Source organism: Xiphophorus couchianus, chromosome 7 (genome assembly GCF_001444195.1).
Source record: "Xiphophorus couchianus chromosome 7, X_couchianus-1.0, whole genome shotgun sequence".
NCBI lineage: Eukaryota > Metazoa > Chordata > Actinopteri > Cyprinodontiformes > Poeciliidae > Xiphophorus > Xiphophorus couchianus.
Genome location: NC_040234.1, coordinates 88702 through 110362, shown reverse-complemented (window position 1 = coordinate 110362; position 21661 = coordinate 88702). Strand labels below are relative to the sequence as shown.

The 21661-nt window shown below is 42.4% G+C and overlaps 1 protein-coding gene across 2 annotated transcripts in view; it reads right to left on the bottom strand.

Annotated features, from left to right (window-relative positions):
* Nucleotides 1-203: 203 nt before the first annotated feature.
* The window catches only part of ubxn4 (UBX domain protein 4), a 47038-nt gene continuing 25580 nt past the window's right edge, over nucleotides 204-21661 (bottom strand). For both annotated transcript variants that reach the window (XM_028024277.1, XM_028024276.1), the window contains exons 8-13: nucleotides 14477-14641; nucleotides 14257-14384; nucleotides 10610-10712; nucleotides 9740-9871; nucleotides 2036-2244; nucleotides 204-979 (exon numbers count right to left, since the gene is read on the bottom strand). In XM_028024277.1, coding sequence (XP_027880078.1) covers nucleotides 841-979; nucleotides 2036-2244; nucleotides 9740-9871; nucleotides 10610-10712; nucleotides 14257-14384; nucleotides 14477-14641 — 876 coding nt within the window. In that variant the 3' untranslated portion in view covers nucleotides 204-840. The remainder of the gene's footprint in view (nucleotides 980-2035; nucleotides 2245-9739; nucleotides 9872-10609; nucleotides 10713-14256; nucleotides 14385-14476; nucleotides 14642-21661) is intronic.

The window sequence follows — 21661 nt, the reverse complement described above, 5'->3', positions numbered from 1 at the left end:
ATCCTCATGAAAAGCACTTTGATCTGCATCGTTACGGAATTGTGCAATGCAAATAAACTTGACAACTGTATATAAAATTATCAGTGCATAAATGACTGATCAAGTCAGCTTGTTTTGAAAACATTTTATTACTTTAATTGTGGGGAAACAATTCAGCTTTTCATATTTTAGAAAAAAAAACATGCTGTCATACCAAACAAACAGTACACAATGGATGTTTATTCCTTTCTTCAGCTAGCTCATACACTTCTGATTTGTAATAGTCAAATGAAAAACATTTTCAGCACAATTTCTAATTCCAATGGAAATCCAGGGCTGAAGGTTTTTTCTGGGCTGCTCATCGTTTGCTTCACCCACCCTGCCTGCTGGTGTTCGTGCCGAACACCAGCAGGCAGGGTGGGTGGGGCTAAAATTTGTAGTTTCGCTTCTGTGAGCCTGCTGTAATCAGCATGTGAATGAGCCCTTTGAGATTTCAATTGGAGATATAAAGGGCATTTTAAATAAATGTGATGATTATTATTATTAGAAAGAATTAGGTACCAGACACAATAAGGTCCCCATGATTGGTTAAAATTTGTTTATTGAATTTACTAGATCAGTAATGAGCACAAAAACAGAAATAGTGGCTTCACACAATCAAAATGATCCATTCAATCGTGTTAAATTCAGAAATATTTTACTCATGTCAAGGTCAAATGGGACTAAATTTACATGAACATGCAGACAAAGTGCAGGAACGTAACTGCTAAAATGGAGAAAGAAGAGCAGGAAAAAACAAAAACTAAATCAGAATTTAAAGCGGGGATTTGGGGGTGCAGCAGCTTTATGTCAGCCAGGGTACTACATTTGTTGGGTCGAGTTCCCATTCCAGGTATTGTTATCCTCATCATCGTCTTCTTCTGTCCGAAGTCTGCAGATTTTCCCTTCTTTTTTGAAATCCTTTGGCCGGATCTCCAAATTTTGTTTGGTGGGAGTTTCTCTGAACACAAACAGAAGCAAAAGTTAAGAACAAAACAATGTTAAAAAAAATACAGCCTTGTATATTTACATAACAGCTTTTGCTAACAACTATTAGTATATACAAGAATATTTTGTATACACTCAAATGAGCGTTTTCCAAAACTGATACAAGATAAAGAAAACAATTTTTCTTGATGAAAACCAAGATTTATGCCTATTGCATCTCTTATTGTAAAGGATAAATACCATGTCTTCTGTGGTATTTTCCACAGTAATTAAAGAAAATACAAAAAGTTTTATGTCCGGCAAGGACATAAAACTACAATCTGTTTATAGATTTATACCCAGAGAAAATATGTGTGAATTGTGAGACAGTTATTTTTTGTTTTTAAGCATATGCACTGACTGATGGCACTTTTTAAATTTCGTTGTTCTTGTGACAATGACAATAAAGATTTATCTTATCTTATCTATTTTACATATCAAAACATCAGCAATTTTCTCAGCTTTAATTTAAGCAATATTTTATGGAAATCTAAGACCATGTTTGTGGTCAGCAAAGTCTGGTTTTGCAGACATAACTCAATCCAGAGTAATGGTGCCTGCAGGAGTGTCACTAGCTGCAGCAGCTGACAGGCAATGTCCAAACCAATAAAGTATATCAAAGGAGAAATCCTACAACCACTACAACCAAAATCTAATGCCACTTCATTTTTATTTTACATTTAGGGAAGAAGTTCTTTTAGTAGTTCCTGGTACAGGCGAAAAGGTGTATGTGTGTGTGTGTGTGGGAGGGGGGGGGGGCAGCGTAACAGGTTTTTCAATTCTTTTGGGTTGTTTGACTCAGTGCAGTGTGAAAGCAAACTGCACCAGCTGAAAATGTAACAAATGTTGAAATTTTGGTTCCCAGACTATCAGGTGTGAAAACAGCCCACCTCTCAGTAGAACTGCAGCTGTTCTAGAGGCTCCACAGCAGGGCTAGGTTAATAAACAATATCCCAAGCTTTTAACTTTTCAGAGATTCAATCCATCATCCAAAAATGGAAGTGGCATGGTACATTTTTTTGTTTCTCACCTCTTAGCTTGGTTTGAGGAGACTTTGGAGCTGCTCGCAGGGCTGCTGTGCATTCCGTGGACTCTGGATGCTGATGATGAATAAGGTGTAGTAAAGAGAAAGGAGCTGAGAAACCTCCATACAGCAAGCAGAGGGTAAAGGAGTGTACCCAGAGCTGTCCAAATGCCAAATCCAGAAGACCGGGTTACTGTGTTAGCAGGCCTTCGAGACTGAACGGAAAGACAGGGTCCAATTAATTCTCACACACAGAGGTCATTTAAAAATGAATCAATCTTTGTTGTACAGTAACAAGTCAAAATAGACAGTTCCAAAAAATAAACAAAAATTTAGAATTCAAGTCTTGCATACAGACATAAAAGACATGAATGTAATATTAACTTCTAACTTTTGACTTATGTGAACTTTTCTTTCCACACTTGAGGAAAATGTACAACTTTAAGGATTTAAAAATCAATGAGTGAACAAGTTTAGATTCATTGTTGATGAACTGAAATGATGCACTGATAGAAATTCAGAGACACCAATATTTATTTTTTTTTTTTTTACCCCTCCAGGGGGTCTTTTGTGGGCTCTAGTGTCCCTTATATGACAGTAGGCTGACAGGAAACAGGGAAGGAGAGGGGGGAAGACATGCGGCAAATATCGTCGGGTCCGGGAGTCGAATCCGCGACGGCCACGTCGAGGACTCAAGGCCTCCAAATATGGGTCGCGCTAACCCCTACGCCACCACGACACACCCGAGACACCAATATTTAATTCAAATTCAAACATAATTTATTAATCCCAAAGGGAAATTAAATGTTGTCTGACTCATTAATTCTTCAAAGAGTTATTGTAGATTGTAGGGTTAGCTGCTGGTATGAAAGATCTCCTGTAGCGGTCTGTGTTGCAGTAAATCTGAAGAAGCCTCTGCCTGAAGATACTCTGCCTTCCCAAGACATTCTCATGAAGAGGATGTTCAGGGTTGTTCATAATCTTCTTGATTTTATGAGGAATTTTTCTTTACATAATCATCTCCAGAGGTTTCACAGTCGTCCCCAGAACAGCCTTCTTTATCAGGCTGTTGAGCCTTTTTAGGTCTCTGGTTCTGATGCTGCTGCCCCAAGAGATGATCAATGAAGAGATGACGCTCTCAACAACACTTATAAAAGTTCTGAAGCATCTTGGTGCAAACCTTGAAGGATCTTAGCTTCCTCAAGAAGTGTTGCCGTAAAATTCTTCTAGATGCTTCACTGTTGCATCTCTGGTGTTAGCCTTGATGACAGACTGGACCAAAGTATTTGTATTCCTCAACCACCTCCACTTCTTCTCCCATTATGAAAATAGGAGCTGTGTCCGAGTTCAGGGGTTTCATCTTTCAAAGGACACGGTCTACGAAGGACGGGTTCTTCCAAGGCCGTGGATAAACGACGACCGGAAGAGAGAAGCTGTGAATTTGGACAGGTTCAGCCTTCACCAACTGTCCCCGCCCCCACCTCAGTGAAACTCATGTTGCCTAGCAACCGTGACAGCATGAAGCACAGAGGGGCGAAGGAAAGAAAAACTGAGATGAAGTTTGTTTTTAGTCATGTATTACTTGTGATTTCTGTATTATTCTTCACCTTTTATAGTAAAGGTTCATAGTAAAAAATAAATCTGTTAGTTTGATTCTAAAATGTTCAAATGTTTATAGCACATACGAGGAATAAATATAAGCAAATTATTCATTTACAAATGTAAATTATTCATTTACTCCTCCATGGGCTGCCACCTTATCGTGGTGGAGGGGTTTGAGTGCCCCAATGATCCTAGGAGCTATGCTGTCTGGGGCTTCATGCCCCTGGTAGGGTCACCCAAGGCAGACAGGTCCTAGGTGAGGGACCAGACAAAGTGCAGCCCGAAGACCCCAATGATGAAGGAAAACCTTGGACTTGGTGTTCCCTCGCCCGGACGCGGGTCACCGGGGCCCCACTCTGGAGCCAGGCCTGGAGGGGGGGCACGATGGCGAGCGTCTGGTGGCCGGGCTTTTACCCATGGAGCCCGGCCGGGCTCAGCCCGAAGAGGAAACATGGGCCCCCCCTCCCATGGGCCCACCACCCGTGGGAGGGGCCAAAGGGGTCGGGTGCACTGTGTGATGGGTGGCGGCCAAGGGAGGGGACCCTGGCGGTCCAATCCTCGGTTGCAGAAACTGGCTCTTGGGACGTGGAATGTCACCTCTCTGGTGGGGAAGGAGCCGGAGCTAGTGCGTGAGGTCGAGAGGTTCCGGCTAGAAATAGTCGGTCTCACCTCGACGCATGGCTCTGGTTCTGGAACCAGTCTCCTTGAGAGGGGCTGGACATACTTCCACTCTGGAGTTGCCCAGGGAGAGAGACGTCGGGCAGGAGTGGGCATACTTGTTGCTCCCCATCTCGGCGCCTGTATGTTGGGGTTTACCCCGGTGAACGAGAGGGTAGGATCCCTCCGCCTACGGGTGGGGGGACGGGTTCTGACTGTCGTTTGTGCTTACGGGCCGAACGACAGTTCAGATTACCCACCCTTTTTGGAGTCCTTAGAGGGGGTACTGGAGAGTGCTCCTCCTGGGGACTCCCTTGTTCTGCTGGGGGACTTCAACGCTCACGTGGGCAACGACAGTGAGACCTGGAGGGGCGTGGTTGGGAGGAACGGCCCACCCGACCTGAACTCGAGCGGTGTTCTGTTGCTGGACTTCTGTGCTCGCCATGGATTGTCCATAACGAACACCATGTTCAAGCATAAGGGTGTCCATATGTGCACTTGGCACCAGGACACCCTAGGCCGCAGTTCGATGATCGACTTTGTCATCGTTTCATCGGATCTGCGGCCGTATGTCTTGGACACTCGGGTGAAGAGAGGTGCGGAGCTGTCCACTGACCACTACCTGGTGGTGAGTTGGCTCCGGTGGCGGGGGCGAAAGCCGGTCAGACCTGGCAGGCCCAAACGTGTTGTGAGGGTCTGCTGGGAACGTCTGGCGGAATCCCCTGTGAGACGGAGCTTTAACTCCCATCTCCGGCAAAACTTCGAACACGTCCCGGGGGAGGTGGGGGACATGGAGTCTGAGTGGACCGTGTTCCGTGCCTCCATTGTCGAGGCGGCCGATCGGAGCTGTGGCCGCAAGGTTGTCGGTGCCTGTCGCGGCGGCAACCCTCGAACCCGTTGGTGGACACCTTCGGTGAGGGATGCCGTCAGGCTGAAGAAGGAGTCCTATCGAGCCTTTTTGGCCTGTGGGACTCCGGAAGCAGCTGATGGGTACCGGCGGGCGAAGCGGCATGCGGCTCGGGCGGTTGCTGAGGCAAAAACTCGGGTGTGGGAGGAGTTTGGAGAGGCCATGGAGAAAGACTTCCGCACGGCTTCGAGGCGATTCTGGTCCACCATCCGGCGTCTCAGGGGGGGGAAGCGGTGCAGCACCAACACTGTTTATAGTGGGGATGGTGTGCTGCTGACCTCTACTCGGGACGTTGTGGGCCGGTGGGCAGAGTACTTCGAAGACCTCCTCAATCCCACCAACATGCCTTCCACTGAGGAAGCGGAGCCTGGGGACTCTGGGTTGGGCTCTCCAATCTCTGGGGGCGAGGTCGCCGAGGTGGTTAAAAAGCTCCTCGGTGGCAAGGCCCCGGGGGTGGATGAGATCCGCCCGGAGTTCCTTAAGGCTCTGGATGTTGTAGGGTTGTGTTGGTTGACGCGACTCTGCAATATCGCATGGACATCGGGGGCAGTTCCCCTGGATTGGCAGACTGGGGTGGTGGTCCCCCTGTTCAAAAAGGGGGACCGGAGGGTGTGCTCCAATTATAGAGGGGTCACACTCTTAAGCCTCCCTGGCAAGGTCTATTCAGGGGTCCTGGAGAGGAGGGTCCGTCGGATAGTCGAACCTCGGATTCAGGAAGAGCAGTGTGGTTTTCGTCCTGGTCGTGGAACACTGGACCAGCTCTACACCCTCAGCAGGGTCCTGGAGGGTGCATGGGAGTTCGCCCAACCAGTCTACATGTGTTTTGTGGACTTGGAGAAGGCGTTCGACCGTGTCCCTCGGGGAGCCCTGTGGGGGGTTCTCCGGGAGTATGGGGTACCGGGCCCTTTGATACGGGCTGTCAGGTCCCTGTATGACCGGTGTCAGAGTCTGGTCCGCATTGCCGGCAGTAAGTCGGGCTCGTTTCCGGTGAGAGTTGGACTCCGCCAGGGCTGCCCTTTGTCACCGATTCTGTTCATCACTTTCATGGACAGAATTTCTAGGCGCAGCCAAGGTGTTGAGGGGATCCGATTTGGTGGCCTCAGGATCTCATCTCTGCTTTTCGCAGACGATGTGGTCCTTTTGGCTTCATCAGATCGTGATCTGCAGCTCTCGCTGGATCGGTTCGCAGCCGAGTGTGAAGCGGCCGGGATGGGGATCAGTGCCTCCAAATCCGAGGCCATGGTCTTGAGCCGGAAAAGGGTAGAGTGCCTTCTCCGGGTCAGGGGGGGTGTCCTGCCCCAAGTGGAGGAGTTTAAGTATCTCGGGATCTTGTTCACGAATGGGGGAAGAAGGGAGCGGGAGATCGACAGGCGGATTGGCGCAGCGTCTGCTGTCAAGCGGGCGCTGTACCGGTCCGTCGTGGTGAAGAGAGAGCTGAGTCAAAAAGCGAAGCTCTCGATTTACCGGTCGATCTACGTTCCCACCCTCATCTATGGTCATGAGCTTTGGGTCATGACCGAAAGAACGAGATCGCGGATACAAGCGGCCGAAATGGGTTTTCTCCGTAGGGTGGCTGGGCTCTCCCTTAGAGATAGGGTGAGAAGCTCAGTCATCCGGGAGGGACTCAGAGTAGAGCCGCTGCTCCTTCACATCGAGAGGAGCCAGTTGAGGTGGCTTGGGCATCTGGTCAGGATGCCTCCTGGACCCCTCCCTGGTGAGGTGTTCCGGGCACGTCCCACCGGGAGGAGGCCCCGGGGAAGACCCAGGACACGCTGGAGGGACTATGTCTCTCGGCTGGCCTGGGAACGCCTCGGGATTCCCCCGGAGGAGCTGGAAGAAGTGGCTGGGGAGAGGGAAGTCTGGGCCTCCCTTCTGAAGCTGCTACCCCCGCGACCCGACCTCGGATAAGCGGAAGAAGATGGATGGATGGATGGATGGAAATGTAATACTCTCCAGCTCTCAGTTAAATAAAACTATGTTTGAAGGCTTAACTTTAATCAGTGAAACCGATTTGCTCAGAAAAAAATTAAATACTTTTGGTAAACCGAGCATTTTACTGCTTAATAATATCGGTGTTTAACTTCCACTCATTTGGGGAAAGCTAGAGGAAGTTTTTAAAACAATGTGCCAGGAGTCAGGCGTTCTCTCCTGGTAAACTGAACCTGGAGCGAAGGGAGATGGCTGTAGATGCAGTGGGAGAGGACATCTCTGAAAATGTTGGCGCAATGTTGCAATTAGGTGACGTGTTGAGGAACCGAGCATATACTTGAAATTTACGCAACCACGCCTAAAAACATAATAAAAAATCATGTTGTGTCACTTAAATTGTAATATAGCAAAATAATTTGCCGCTCTTCACCGCCATTGCCGCTTTGCCTGAATGCCAGGTTTGGACCCATAAAGAATTATGGGATATGGTGGGCCATGAAGGATACACCACAGACATCCTTCAAATCTGGGGAAAAGAGGGACACATTTGTCGGCCACATTTGAAGAAGTCTTCAAATTCAGATAGTCTTTATTGCCACGCTATGACGTAGCTGGCCTACAAATCGGGCCTTTGAAGAATGTAGCCCCTGAATTTGGGCACAGCTAGAGTTTGATCTAACCTTGTTCCTCTGGAAATTTACAGTCAGCTCCTTTGTTTTGTTCACATTTAAGATGAGATGACTGTTTCCACACCATGACACAAAGTGGTCCACCAGATCTCTGATCTCCCGTTCATGCATCGCCTCACAAAATGCCACCCTGGGCAGTTTCCCATGTAGGCCATTTCAGAAACCGCCACTGTGTCCGTTGCTTATTATAACAGATGGATAGTTTGAACTTCCTCCTTCTCTCTTCCTTTTTGCTCCTGATCTGTATCCACAACGCCTCCTTCTCAACTCCACTGGTATTTTTGGCTTCAGCTGTGGGATTATTTCAGCTTATCTGATGTTGATCAGCTGCTCCCTGTTGTAAACTACCCTTTTACTATGGTTAAGCATCATAACAAAATAGAAAAAATACAAAAAAAAATTGCCAAATCATTAATCCAACCACACAGAATGCAAAACAAGGGACAACTATCCAAAAAGCCATTTCCCTCCAAAAAAGCAGAAATCAATGTTTGATTAAAAGAAAAGATTTCAATTAAAGGACGGAGCTACTCCAACATGCTGCCACCCTCAGTGGCGCAATTCTTGAAATTACATAGTTAAGCATCTCTTAGCAAGACATTCATTTTAATTCTAAAATACCTTAAATCCAAAGGTAAATATTGTAATTTCCATTATCCAAATTTCTTCAGTTGTTGAAATTAGGAAACAAGGAGCGGTGAGTTGTGCAGAAGAAATTGTGAAAAAACAATTAGGGAGGGAAAGAACATCTACGGAAAGATAGATAAAAAATAGAGAATCAGCTGCAGCAGAGAAACATAAGTGGGGATTAGAAGAACCTGAAGACGATTTCAAGGCACTAACCAAGTCCCCAGGAGGTAGGAGCCTGACAAATCGTGCTTCTCCATCTGGCAATCTGATGGCCAAGTTTGGATTTGGCGGTTGCCAGGAGAACGGTACTTGTCTGACTGCATTGTGCCAAATGTAAAGTTTGGTGGAGGGTTGTTTGTCAGGAGCTGGGCCTGGCCCCTTTGTGCCAATGAAAGGAACTCTGAATGCTTCAGCATGCCAAGACATTTTGGACAATTCCATGCTCCCAACTTTGTGGCAACAGTTTGGAGCTGGCCCCTTCCTCTTCTGACATGACTTTGCACCAGTAAACAAAACAAGATTCATAAAGACATGGATGGCAGAGTCTGGTGTGGATGAACTTAACTGGCCAGCACAGAATCCTGACCTCAACTCAACAGAACACCTTTGGGATGAATTAGAGCAGAGACTAGGAGCCAGACCTTCTCGTCCAACATCAGTATGTGATCTCATTATTGCGTTTCTGCAAGAATTGTCCAAAATTCCCATAAACACACCCCCAAACCTTGTGGACAGTCTTGTGGACCAACATTATATTGAACCCTATGGATTTGGAGTGGGATGTCACTTAAGCTCAAATGTGAGTTAATGCAGGTGAGCGAATTCTTTTGGCAATATAGTGAATATACCCATTTTGGTGCAATTGTTGGAGGCTGTTGGGAGGGGTAAAGGTTTTAGTGTTCACTGAACTGGGGAAAAAGGTGTTATACAATGTATTATGGTTTTGTTGAACTTATCAATAAGAAACTGAAAAAATACATAACAGTATTAAGTTCTTTTATAATGATTATTGTGCTGTGGTGGCGCAGGGGGTTAGCACGCCCCATGTTTGGAGGCTTTAGTCCTCGACGCGGACGTCGCGGGTTCGACTCCCGGTCCCGGCGACCTTTGCCGCATGTCTTCCCCCCCTCTCCTCGCCCACTTTCCTGTCTGCCTACTGTTGCAAAAAATACGAGCCACTAGCGCCGCAAAAACTCTTTGGAGAAAAAAATAAAAATAGAAATGAGAAACTAATTTAAACAGAAAATGAAGGCATAATAAACAGAAGATGTGTAGATCAGACTCTGGACTACTCACAGGGAGGACAACAATGGAAGCACTTGGAACCAATTCCAGCTCCAGCAGGGTCTTGTTTAGGTCTTCACTGGTGAACTCTCGTCGAGGATACATGGTTGCTAAGGAAAAGTTACCATACAGATTTCCTATTTCCTGAAACAGAAGCAACACTGCTATTAGATGCATTAGCCAAGCTATATTTCTCAGATGAAAGTTCAAAGCATACATCAGGAAGAAAACATGTTTTATGAGTCATAGCGATAAAGTCATTTGAACATATACCACAAGAATGTTTCACTCTGCGCTCATTCACATAGTCGGTTAATTTCTCTCGACATTTGTTTTAGGAATTTTTTTTTCTAGGACTGAGAGAGTGTCAAAGACAAAATTCTGAGCAGTCCGAAAGAGAATCTGTGGAAAGACCTAAGATTAAATAATTTCCCTGCTGGGATGAATATAGTAATTCTATTCTATTCTATTCTATTCTATAGAGTGACAGTGGGAAGACATTTCTAACTGAAAGGAATGGACCTCACAATCATAGATAAATCATCCAAATAGCAGTGGAAACATGCAAGGCTGCTAAATAGTTATGAGGATTTGATGTTTGTAATCCATATAAAGATTGTTTTTAATGTGATATTCCTTCCAAAATAAGATGCCTGTCTCATTTCCTCTCAGAAAAAAATGTCTCTTATTTATTTTTACTACATGTTTATATTGAGTTCTGCACTCAAAGCATGTTTTATTGTACGTCTAACAGTTTGGCCATGTTTCAGAAAGAAACTGCAGATGAGCAGTTTATATGTGGCAAAACATATTTACAAAAACAGATAAAGAATGAATATGGGGAGGACATACAGAATAAGCATATGATTAAGTCAGACAGACCTCAAAAGCAAAATCCCAAGCCTCCTGCAGTCTGGCCTGTGAGAGAAACTGGTTGGTGAAGGACGAACCATCAGGAAGTCGAAACTGTATCCTTGAATTGGTACTGATCACACACACACAAACACAATGAAGATGCACAGAATTAAAACATCATTCAAAGAAGCAAAGATAGTTGCAGTTTTAGTCTTGTTTTGGATTCACAGTTTAAATCTGTTCTTCTAACAATCAACTCCACATCTATGCATCTTTTATACTAAAGAAAAGGAAAACATCTGTAAGATACTGAAAACATTTTCAATATCATACAGATACACGTCCTAATTCAATGGTGCTTAAAATGCCTAAACACATTTCAAAGGCTACATTCACACCACAGGCAAATGTGACATAAATCTTTTTTTTTTGCTCAAATGCAAATCATATCCAACTTATCATCGCAGTCTGAGCGGCCCAATCCCGAGCTTTTTATCCCCCCAAAAATCTGATTTGATCCACTTCCATATATGGTCCTAATTCACATCTCTGATTGGTATTAAAGTGTCTGCAGTCTGCACAGTCACATCGTATTTTATCTGGCATCTATATTGTTGGCATGACACATACTGTACATGATAATTATGGGACAGAAGAAACTAGATCAGACATAAATAATGGCTGAAATGTACAAATTTTGGAGGAATCGCAAGTGGGCGTGGTGTGACGGCTCCATAGGGCCCTAACGTGAGATAGGAGAAACCGTAAGTTGTAGAGATCTGAAACTTGGTACATAGGTAGAGGCTCCCAAATAAAAAAAAAGTCTCTTGACGGTACCCCCTAAAATAAACAGGAGATCGTCCGCTTTGGATCAAAGGTCAAATTTTGCTGATTTTTCTTTTTTACTCATGTCGAACTTTAACAAACTCCTCCTAGGGATTTCGACCTATCGGCTTCATTCTTGGTCAGGATGCAGATAAGGCATGGGGCTTTAAAGGTATCAAAAAAAGACTTTTTGTACATGTTGAGGGGGCTTTACAGGGCGCCAAAGTTGGCGTACTCGCCAAAGAAAACAAAACACTACAACTTTCACATAAAATCTCAATTGGCACCAAACTTGGCTTGAGTGATCCTGATTGGATGCCTCACAATCCTATGTCGTCAGGGTCTGCCACCACCTAAGCCCCTCAGAACAGGAAGTGACATTTTTTACTTGGAAAGCTCGGTCTCTGACCCCCTTGAACTAATCAAGCTGATCTTGTGTCAGAAGACAGATAACTAGTTGGTCTCACTTATCATTATTTTATTTAATTATATACATTGATATTTATTTAATTAGCAAATAAATAAAACACAAGAATGAAAGAACACGTAGAATATGCGCATTGCTCTTTGACTGTTTTTGTTCAAAGTGGCAGCTGTAATGTCTGCCATGATGGCAGACATTACAACATTGTGCTGCCTGGCTTCATGCAGTGGGAGAGAGGGTGAGAACAGTCATGGTGTGCACCTTGTGCTTGGTTACTTCTTGCTTGTTGCTCTTTGGTCAATGTTCTTAGTTGAGCGTTGTTTACCATCAGGGCATTGTCTCAATTGCTGTTTAATGGTGCAGAGGGGTGGTTTCTGACATGAATGATTTGCGCAAATGCCCAGGGCGTTATCTTTTTAGGGATGGCATGAGACCACCGCGGATTGTAGCACAGAGATGGAAGCAAAGCAATATTAAAAGCAGAACAAAGACCCTACCCTAACCCTAACAAACAAAAAGTTTGTTCTGCTTTTAATATTGATTAAATTTATGTCAGCTCTAGGTGTTTCAGATCAATTTGAGAAGCAATTTTGATCATATTTCACATTTTGTCATGTCATGTAGCGCGGGGCACTGGTCTTGGTCTTGACTCGGTCTCAACTTCCCTCGGTGGTGGTCTTGGTTCCAAATACCAGTCAGTGTTGTCACAAAACCTTCTGTTAGAAAGCTAAAGATGAAGAGGAACTTCATCTTTCATAATGACGACCCAAAACACACATCAAACAACAAAAGAATGGCTACACCATAATAAGATTGAGGCTATGGAATGGCCCAGCCAGAGTTAGCCGTAACCCTAATCCCATCAAATATCTGTGGGGCTGTGCACAGGCGATGCACTTACAATCTGTCAGATTTGGAGCATTTCTGCAAAGAAGATGAGCAAACATTGCCACATCAAGATCTGCCACGTCGATAGGCTCCTACCCAAAAAGACTGAGTGCTGTAATAAAAGCCAAAGGTGTTGCAACTATTATGCAAGTATTAGTTTACAGATGTGCACATTTATGCACTCAGGTCTTCTAAGTTTTTGATTTTATATGTTTCTCCTTTAAAGGTTTCAGTTTGTTTTTCAATTGCATTGTACAGAATATAGGTCACACTAAAGGAAAAAGTTGTAGAATTATTTGTCTTGCTGTCAATTTTTTAACTTTATGAAAACCTGGCAATTGAACAAGGGTGTGTAGACTTTTTATATCCACTGTAAATACTGGTAAATTATAAACAAACATTACTTTATGTCACATTGCAAGTCACCAAAGTTTGTAAAGTTCTTTTTTTGATGCAATATTTGCCACATTAATTAAGTCAGCCATTTGTTTATTTGTATTAAATAAACAACTGACTAATGGAGGATCAGTCCTACATGCCTTAGTCTTCACACTTAACTTGCGTATCTTCAGAAGTTTTTAACATACACTCCAGTCAATCTGTGCATGAATGGCTAAATGACTGAATACGGGTTGGAGTCCTCACATTTGATAAAGCGCTATATAACAGCAGGTCATGTACCATTTCTAAATGAATCTGCCTGCCATTTTTAGTTCGCTGCTGCTGTATGAGAAACATCTGAGCCACAGAGTGAAGGTGATATTTTTTAGAGTCTGATAAAAAAGATATTTGGTTAATATTCCCCCCCCCTTTACTTCATTTGGTAAGTTTACACATTAAAGACATTTTCATTAGCGTTCTGTCAAAAGAATCCAACAGCTGTTGGTTTGAAAACAAGAGTTGGACAGCGGAGGGAGTTCACACTAAAGAGAGAAGTGATGGAAGTCGTCTACTTCATCTCGCCGATGCAAGCGTCATGTTATCACACATTACTGTCATTTTATGCGGGAGTTTCCCGCATTACAAATGCCTGCAATCCTCCAGTGAATTTTCAAGGCCCGAGCTAGAGGGAAACAGATACACACTGTTGTTCCCTCCCGTTCACAATGTGACACTGATAGACTTTCACAGCTAAATTAGACAGTTAAAATACATGAAAAGTTGAAAACTTACCATTGTTGTTGTTGGCACTCAGTCTTACAACATTACCAGTCGCTCTCTGCCAGGGAGGACATGGCAATGCATACGCTCATGTGAACACAGGAATGGCTACTTAATGCGCTAATGCATCAGCAAATACATGTACATATTGCTGATGCCGATACAAGAAGAGAACAAATATTGACCCAAAATATCGGTTGACCTATGTATCAATAGACCTCTAATAAGAGTCTATAGAATAAATATGCTTTAAGAATCTACAGTTGCCACTTTTAAGAATCTCTGTGAGCTTATGTGAAGAGTTAAGCTGAATTAATGATGTTAAACACTGATTATGTAGTAGTCTTCATTTAAAGCAATCTGTTTAATCATTTACCTCCTCTCTCTGATTAGAGTCTCCCTCTTGGCCTCCTGGTCTGCCTGCCGGGCCTGTAGAAGGTTCTGCTTGGCATCCTTCTCATCCTGACGTATCTTGGCATAACTGGCAGCTCTCTCTGCTCGGTCCTACAACAACCACAATTTCCTCAAGTCAGGAGAAGAAATTTCATACAATGACAGCAACCTTCAAATTTAAGATAGGAAAAAGACCAGATTACCATAGCGATCTGTTGCTTCACTCGTTCTCTGGCAGCCTTCTCTTCTGCCTTTTCTCTGTTCCTTTCTTCCAGGAGTTGCTTGGTTTTCTCTTGATCCTGCTTTCTCTTAAATTCTTGGTTTTGCTTCCCCATCTTCCTGCGCTCAATTTCTTTTCTGACATCATTCTGAAAAACATGCAAGTAAATTAATAATGACGGAGAAGCCCCTCAGTCATTATTAGTGACTGAGGGGAAGAATGGTTTTAAAGAACCATTCTTCTTTAAAAAGAATGGTTAAATATAAACAAGTGTTTCTTTTTATATATTAAATTACAAAACTTAGTAAGTTATCTGTTTAAAAGAAATGGGATATAAAATGCATTTCACTAACTTGGTTGCTTAAAAAATAATAACAAATGTACAATAATTTATCTCAATCTTAAAAAGGGAATAAAATGTTTTTACAGCATAAAATGCTTTTTGAAAGTTTATGTACTTATGTGTGTTTTTCTCTTAAAACAACGATCCTAAATTCAAATATTGTTGCCAAGAATGAGATATTAAGGGTTTAAAACTGTTTATTTGTCCCTGGATTCTGATGGAAGTAAGAGAGATTACACAAATCACCAGCATTACTGCCTGTAAACCAAGACCTGAGAATATATTATGTTATCTGCAAACTGGCTAAAGTGTTCTGTACAGTGTAATTTCTCAGTGATAACAATGATAAACGACGAGCATGATCTCTGAGAAAGCTACATGGGAGGATTACAGATCCCTGACAAAGTAAAACTGACACCTAGCCTGGAATGGTGACAAACCTTAGTCACGAGCCATCAACACATATACGAAGAATGAAAATTTATTCCCTTGAATGATCTTGACCATTTCCCAAAGGACTTCCAGCCATCAGTGCCTCTGAAGGCCTTCAAGTAAATCTATGAAACAAGCTTAGCATTTAGACCTTTGGAAATGTTCTTTCTCTATTCATATTAGACATGAGCAAATAGAAGGTGACAGTGTGACTCTCCATTCATTTAAGGTATTCAGATAATGTCATGACAATTTGAAAGAGGCAAAAAAGAAAGTTATTTGGTAAATCAAAGAGGAGCAGAAGAGCCAAAATCAATGCTGAAGCCTCCAGACCCTAGTTTGGAGGCTTCAGCAGAAGGAACAATATCTTCTGCTGTCAGGTTGCTCAACAACAAGCTGGATGAGCAACAAGGACAGAATGGAGAGACAGGTGAGCAGCTTTATCCTGGTAACATGAAACATAAGCCTGCAGCAACAGGTGGAGGTGATGAGGCTGTTCTGAGCAAACACAACAGAAGCCAACGTGGGTAAAAACTGTCGGCTATACACCAACAAAGGCTGATCTGTAATGTCTGCATCCACCATTCAACACCACTCTCTGATACTGGACACATTCTTTACGTAAAGTATGACTGCTGTGAAGCAGCCAGCAGGATTGGGGACCTCTGCAACACAGAAAGCAGACTAATGTGGCATGGAGTCCTTTCTCTTCCAGACAAAATCCAATATCTTTTTGATGTTGTAGGCATGAAATCCAATAACCTAGGAAAGAATTGGGGCCTAGTGTATAAACTGTGCGTACGCCCAAAAAATGTGTGGCGTAAATATATGCAAACTTTTGACCTGCTGTGAAAATGTGTGGCAACGCAAACATTTTCTGAGGACAATAACAAACTACAAAGCACCAAAACTCACCTAAATACACTGAAACCTGAGTTCATTCAGTGTTATTTAGACCAAGAAGCACTGAAACAATGTTTATTCATGATTTCAATCTTTTATTGTATTTATATTGCATTTCATTTTATTGTATTGTAAACGATGAAACTGAACTACATTTATCCTCGGACAGTAACATAACACACAAAATTAATAAAATAAAAGGATGTGAAAACTTCACTTGAATGTAAATTGTAAATCTCCTCAGTTTTTGTCATGTAAAGATGCAACGCATCGGTCTGTGCGCCAAAGCGCATGAAGTACTTATTATCTGTGGGGTACTTTCATTCTCGCTGAAAAAGAAAACAGGGTTGGATCAGCAGATTAACTCCAAAACAGGTCAGGTTTGATCATTTTTAACCCTTTCATGCATTGTGGTCACTACAGTGGACAGCTATCTAAAAGCCATTTTCTTGTGCTTCCTGTGGATTTTATTGTTATAAATGCACACAGACCACTGAAGTGGACACTAATGTATCATAAAATATACCATCAACTACTGGCCATCAGCTGCAAATGCAAGAAATTATTATTGTTAAATACAATATGGCTGACAGACAAAAAAGCATGAGAACCGACCCGGTCCCTCCTTCTACTGTAGACGACTCTTGCAAGTAAAAAAAATATTGTGACATCAGATAACCCCTAAGGAACAATACTACTGATGTATTTTTCAAATAACAACTTTGTATTTGGACAAAATTACAATTGATCACATAAAAAAAATAAAATAAAATAAAAAATTATTTTTACAAAAAAATTTTCCTACCTTTTTTATGCCTAAAGAAAAGAATTTTAAAACATGGAAAAACAATTCTGACACAAAGGATCATAATTCATGCATGAGAGGGTTAAGGTGATCAAGGTGTGTAGACAATCACACTTATATAAGCAGCTGCACATAGGTGAGCTGCGTAATTGTGGAACCTTTTGGCTCTGATGGAAAACATCGGCAATAGAAAGACTTGGGGAGAGCATTTGATCAGAGATCATGTTGATCTGCTGTGAAATGTTGATAATGGTGTATTAGCACTTAGATTACTTGGACTGATCATCCTGGAGCTCTGTGCAGAACTTAAAGGAGCTGTGTGTTAACAGTGCCGGTCCAGCTGGAGTTGTTGACAGATCGAGAGTCATTCTTCAGTCGAGCCATCCCAGCTTTCTGAATGCGCCTTTATGAATACAAGCATCTCTATTCTGTAAATGTGCAACTTATACACAATTCCTCTATTTAGAATAAATGTCCAGGTTCCCCACTCACCGCAAAGGACTCTGGGACGCTGTCTTTCTTTAAATCCTGGCTGAACGCTCTGCTGTTCAAACAAGCATTTGCACATGGATCTCTTTAGTTTCTTTTTTTTGATTTGGAATTATTTTTTTTTACAATTTATTTTTATTTCTTGTGAGGTGACCTTATGTTCCCTGAAAGAACCTTTTAAAAAAATAGAAATTATTATAAATATTTATACTACTACAAGTAAGTACTGTTGCCATGGTTATTGCTTCAAGTGTTGGCAGCCTTCCAGGTATTTATACTAATTTACATATGTATTTATGAATATTTTGTGCACCCATTTGTCCAGATGCCTATTTTTAGTGTGAAAGCTGCACACTCTTTTATACAGGAGGCCCCTGTTAGTTTTCATCACCAACCCCGGGAAAACAAAAGCTTTGTTAATGATATGTTACATATTCTAAATAATCTTAAATGGCAAGTGTCAAGCCATCATTCCCAGATGCCTCCATAAATATATGAGCAGCAAGACATCTGTATGCCTAAGTGTTACAGTAAGCATCTTAGCATGACAACCTTTCTTAAATTAGCAGTCGATATCAACATAGTAGAACTCAGTTATTAGAATGAGAACTCAATGCACAAAGGGAAGTTGAGCTTCTTAAGGGCTGGTGCAGAAAAAACATCCTGGCATCAGAAATTGAAAGAGATTAAATCGACTCCCTAAGGTCGTAACTGAGGAACACACACCCGTTAGTGTTAGAAGCTGAGAGATTGGGCTACTTTCCATTTCTCTATGTACAGGCCACTAATGATCTCACCTGGTGCTAGGATGAGACTGTGAGTGTGAGACAGGTACAACAAAGACTGAAACACATACGAAACGATCTAGAGTCAATGCACAGCTTCAGCTAATACAACTAAAAACCAGCGATCAGGTCCAAAACCTGGGAGTAGTGATGGACTCTAACCTGAACCGTCAGAGCCACATTGAGACAGTTAAAAAGTCGGCCTTCTATCACCTGAAGAACATCTAGAGCAGGGGTGTCAAAGTCAAATGGACGGAGGGCCAAATAAAAAATTTAGCTACAAGCCGAGGGCCGGACTGATCGAATGTTCATTGAAATTTTTTTAAATGACGCATATAGTCTAGTGAACCTAATTGAACCTACTGAAAACCTAACAAATATATTCCAATATGATCAGATAAATAAAGCAACATTTTCTTATGGCTCTGTCAGTAATCTTTAATTTTCAACAGACACAACTGAAATATTTTTAAAATATAATTGGATTGAAATACAATAAAATAAAGTGCAAAAATCTATTAATCAAAAACAACACTTTCATCAAGGAGAAGTAGCATGCAGTGAAAACAAATATTAAACTTTAACTTTTAAACTTGAACTGAGTAAAAACTCTAAATATGTGATTGCACAGTAATTTTTGATGGGTATCTGAAAGTTAATTTTACAGTTATGCTGACGACTGCTGTGCTAATAAATCCCTTCTACACGTGTCGCCGGCGACACATCTAAATTTGCAGTACCGTAATTCCGCCACACGTAGCGCTAAGTGGAAAAATTCCAACGGTTTCTGAAAGGGGAGACGTTGCACTTTCCAGCAAGTATCGGGTTAATACTGTAACTTCGCAGCTGCAGCTGCAGAGAGTGTAATTAATCCGGGGGGCACTCCTTTAATAGATGGTATATTTCGGCAATAACTTGGTGGATATTGAAAGTTCCGGTTGTTATGGATACATGGGTAAGTACATCATCTCACAGAACATTTAAAGAACTACTTACAGTTCAAATAAGGAAGGTATTTTTTTTTCAGACGGGGTGCCGGCTTACTGCGGTCTGCGGGCCGGTTCTAATAATAAATCAAGATCATTCCAGGGGCCGTAAAAAACCTTCTCGCGGGCCGGATGTGGCCCGCGGGCCTTGACTCTGACATATGTGATCTAGAGGATTAGAGGACTTATGTCTGCGAGATCTAGAGAAACTCATTCATGCGTTTATCTTTAGTCACACTGATTACTGCAACAGTGTCTTTACAGGTCTGTCCAACAAATCAATCAAACAGCTGCAGCTCATCCAGAAAGCTGCTGCTGGCATTCTCACTAAAACCAGGAAGATAGAGTCCCCCTACAGTCCCTCTTTCTACAGTAGGGACTGTAGAACCGGGATTCTACAGTCCCTCCACTGGCTCCCTGTAGATCAGAGAATAGACTTTAAAATACTGTTGTTAGTTTATAAATCACTTAACAGCTTAGCACCACAATACATTAAAGATCTGCTGGTGTTTTATCAACTTTAAAGACCTCTCGGGTTCTGGTTCTGTTCTGCATCCCAAAAACCAGAACCAAACAAGGAGAAGCAGGATTCAGCTTCTATGCACCACAAATCACAGATCAGCTGAGTATATATATATACATATATATATATATATATATATATATATATATATATATACACACACAAAGCTGCTTGAACGTTTGTGAACCACCCAAACATGTACCTTGTCGCACCTCCTTTTACAGCCATTACTTCAACCAAATGTCTTCTGTAACCACAAACGATTGTGTCACATCTGCTTTTTGGGATTTTGTAAACTCCTCCTTGCAAAACTCTGCCAGTTGAGAGAGGTTGGAGGAACATCTGGCATCTACCACCTGTTTCAGATCTTGCCACAGTATTTCTATGGGATTGAAGGCCATACTTTGACTGGGCCAATCTAGAGAGTGAATCTTCTTTCCCTTAAGCCATTTCATGGTACTTTTGCTGGAATGTTTTGAATAATTGTCTTGTTGCATAATCAATTTCTGTCCCAGCTTCAACTCCCTGACTGATGGCAGGAGATTCTGGTCAAGAATTTGTTGACAGCCCTGGTAATTGATGGTTCCCTGGATTATACGGAGACGTCAGGGTCTGGAGGCAGAAAAGCAGGCCCAGACTTTCACATTTCCACCACCACGCTTGGGAGGAGCCTCTTCTCTTTAAATGCAGTGTCTTCTCTAAACATGGCACCTGTGATTATGGCCAAGAAATTAAATTTTTTACTCATCCGTCCAGAGAATAAACTTCTAGAAAGCTTCTGGTTTGTCCAAGTGCTCTCTGGCAAAGTTTAAATGGGCAACTTTGTTGCCCATTTAAGCCTCTGCTCTCATTCTTTCTTGAGAGCAGAGGCTTCTTTCTAGCAACTCTCCCATGAATGCCATGTCTATTGATATGTCGCCTGATTATAGACACTGACACAGAGGTCTACAACTCTCTGGAAGTGATGCGCGGATTGACCGTTACCTGCATTATAATTTTTCTGGTGCTTATTTGTGTAAGTTTTGATGGCCATCCATTTCTGGGCAGAGTTGCGGTGATGCCTAATACCCTCCATTTGTAAATGATTTGTTTTACAGTGGATGGGTGAAGCTAGAATCCTTTGGAGATGGTCTTGCAGAAGGAAGAAGCTGTCACCACTTTCTTCCTGATGTCCCCAGATGTCTCCTTTCCTCTCAGCATTGTTGATCTGTTCTTCATGCCTTGACACAACAATGGTTTGGTTGGTTTCCCCTCTCTTTTAATCAGTGTGCCTCAAAACTTTCCCCAATGATGTCTCATTTGATTATATCTGAACCAAACAAATTAATCTTGGTCTCATCAGACCACAGGACCTGATTCCAGAAATCCATGTCCTTTATTGACATGTCTTCAGCAAACTGTTTGCGGGCTTTCTTGTGTGCAGACTTCAGAAGACATGTCCTTCTGGAGTGACAGCCATGCAGACCAAGTTGATGTAGTGTGTGGCGTATAGTCTGAGCACTGAAGAGGGTGCTTAGACCCTCTTCTCTCACCTTTATTTTCTCAAGATAAACTGCCAACTCCTCTGTTTAGACTATAAATGGATGAACACAACATTGAAAACCCTTTAGTTTTCTCTGCTCTGTATGTAATGGAGACTGGAATTAAACGCGCCATTTCAACCAAAGGTTTGGAATGCGCTTCTGAACCAGTTGCGCTCTAAAGCGTCCAGTCCATAACTCTTCAACACATGAGCTCCTGGTTAAAAAGACGCATTTAGTTCAGTGTCCATGAGATGATATTCAGAAATGATTTTTTTTTATTAATTGATTTTAGTTGCCTCTGCGATGAACGTTTTGCATAAAGTCTAAAATGTGCACCAGTCAAGGGTATTAATTATAACCCGTCAAAAAGAAGGACGGG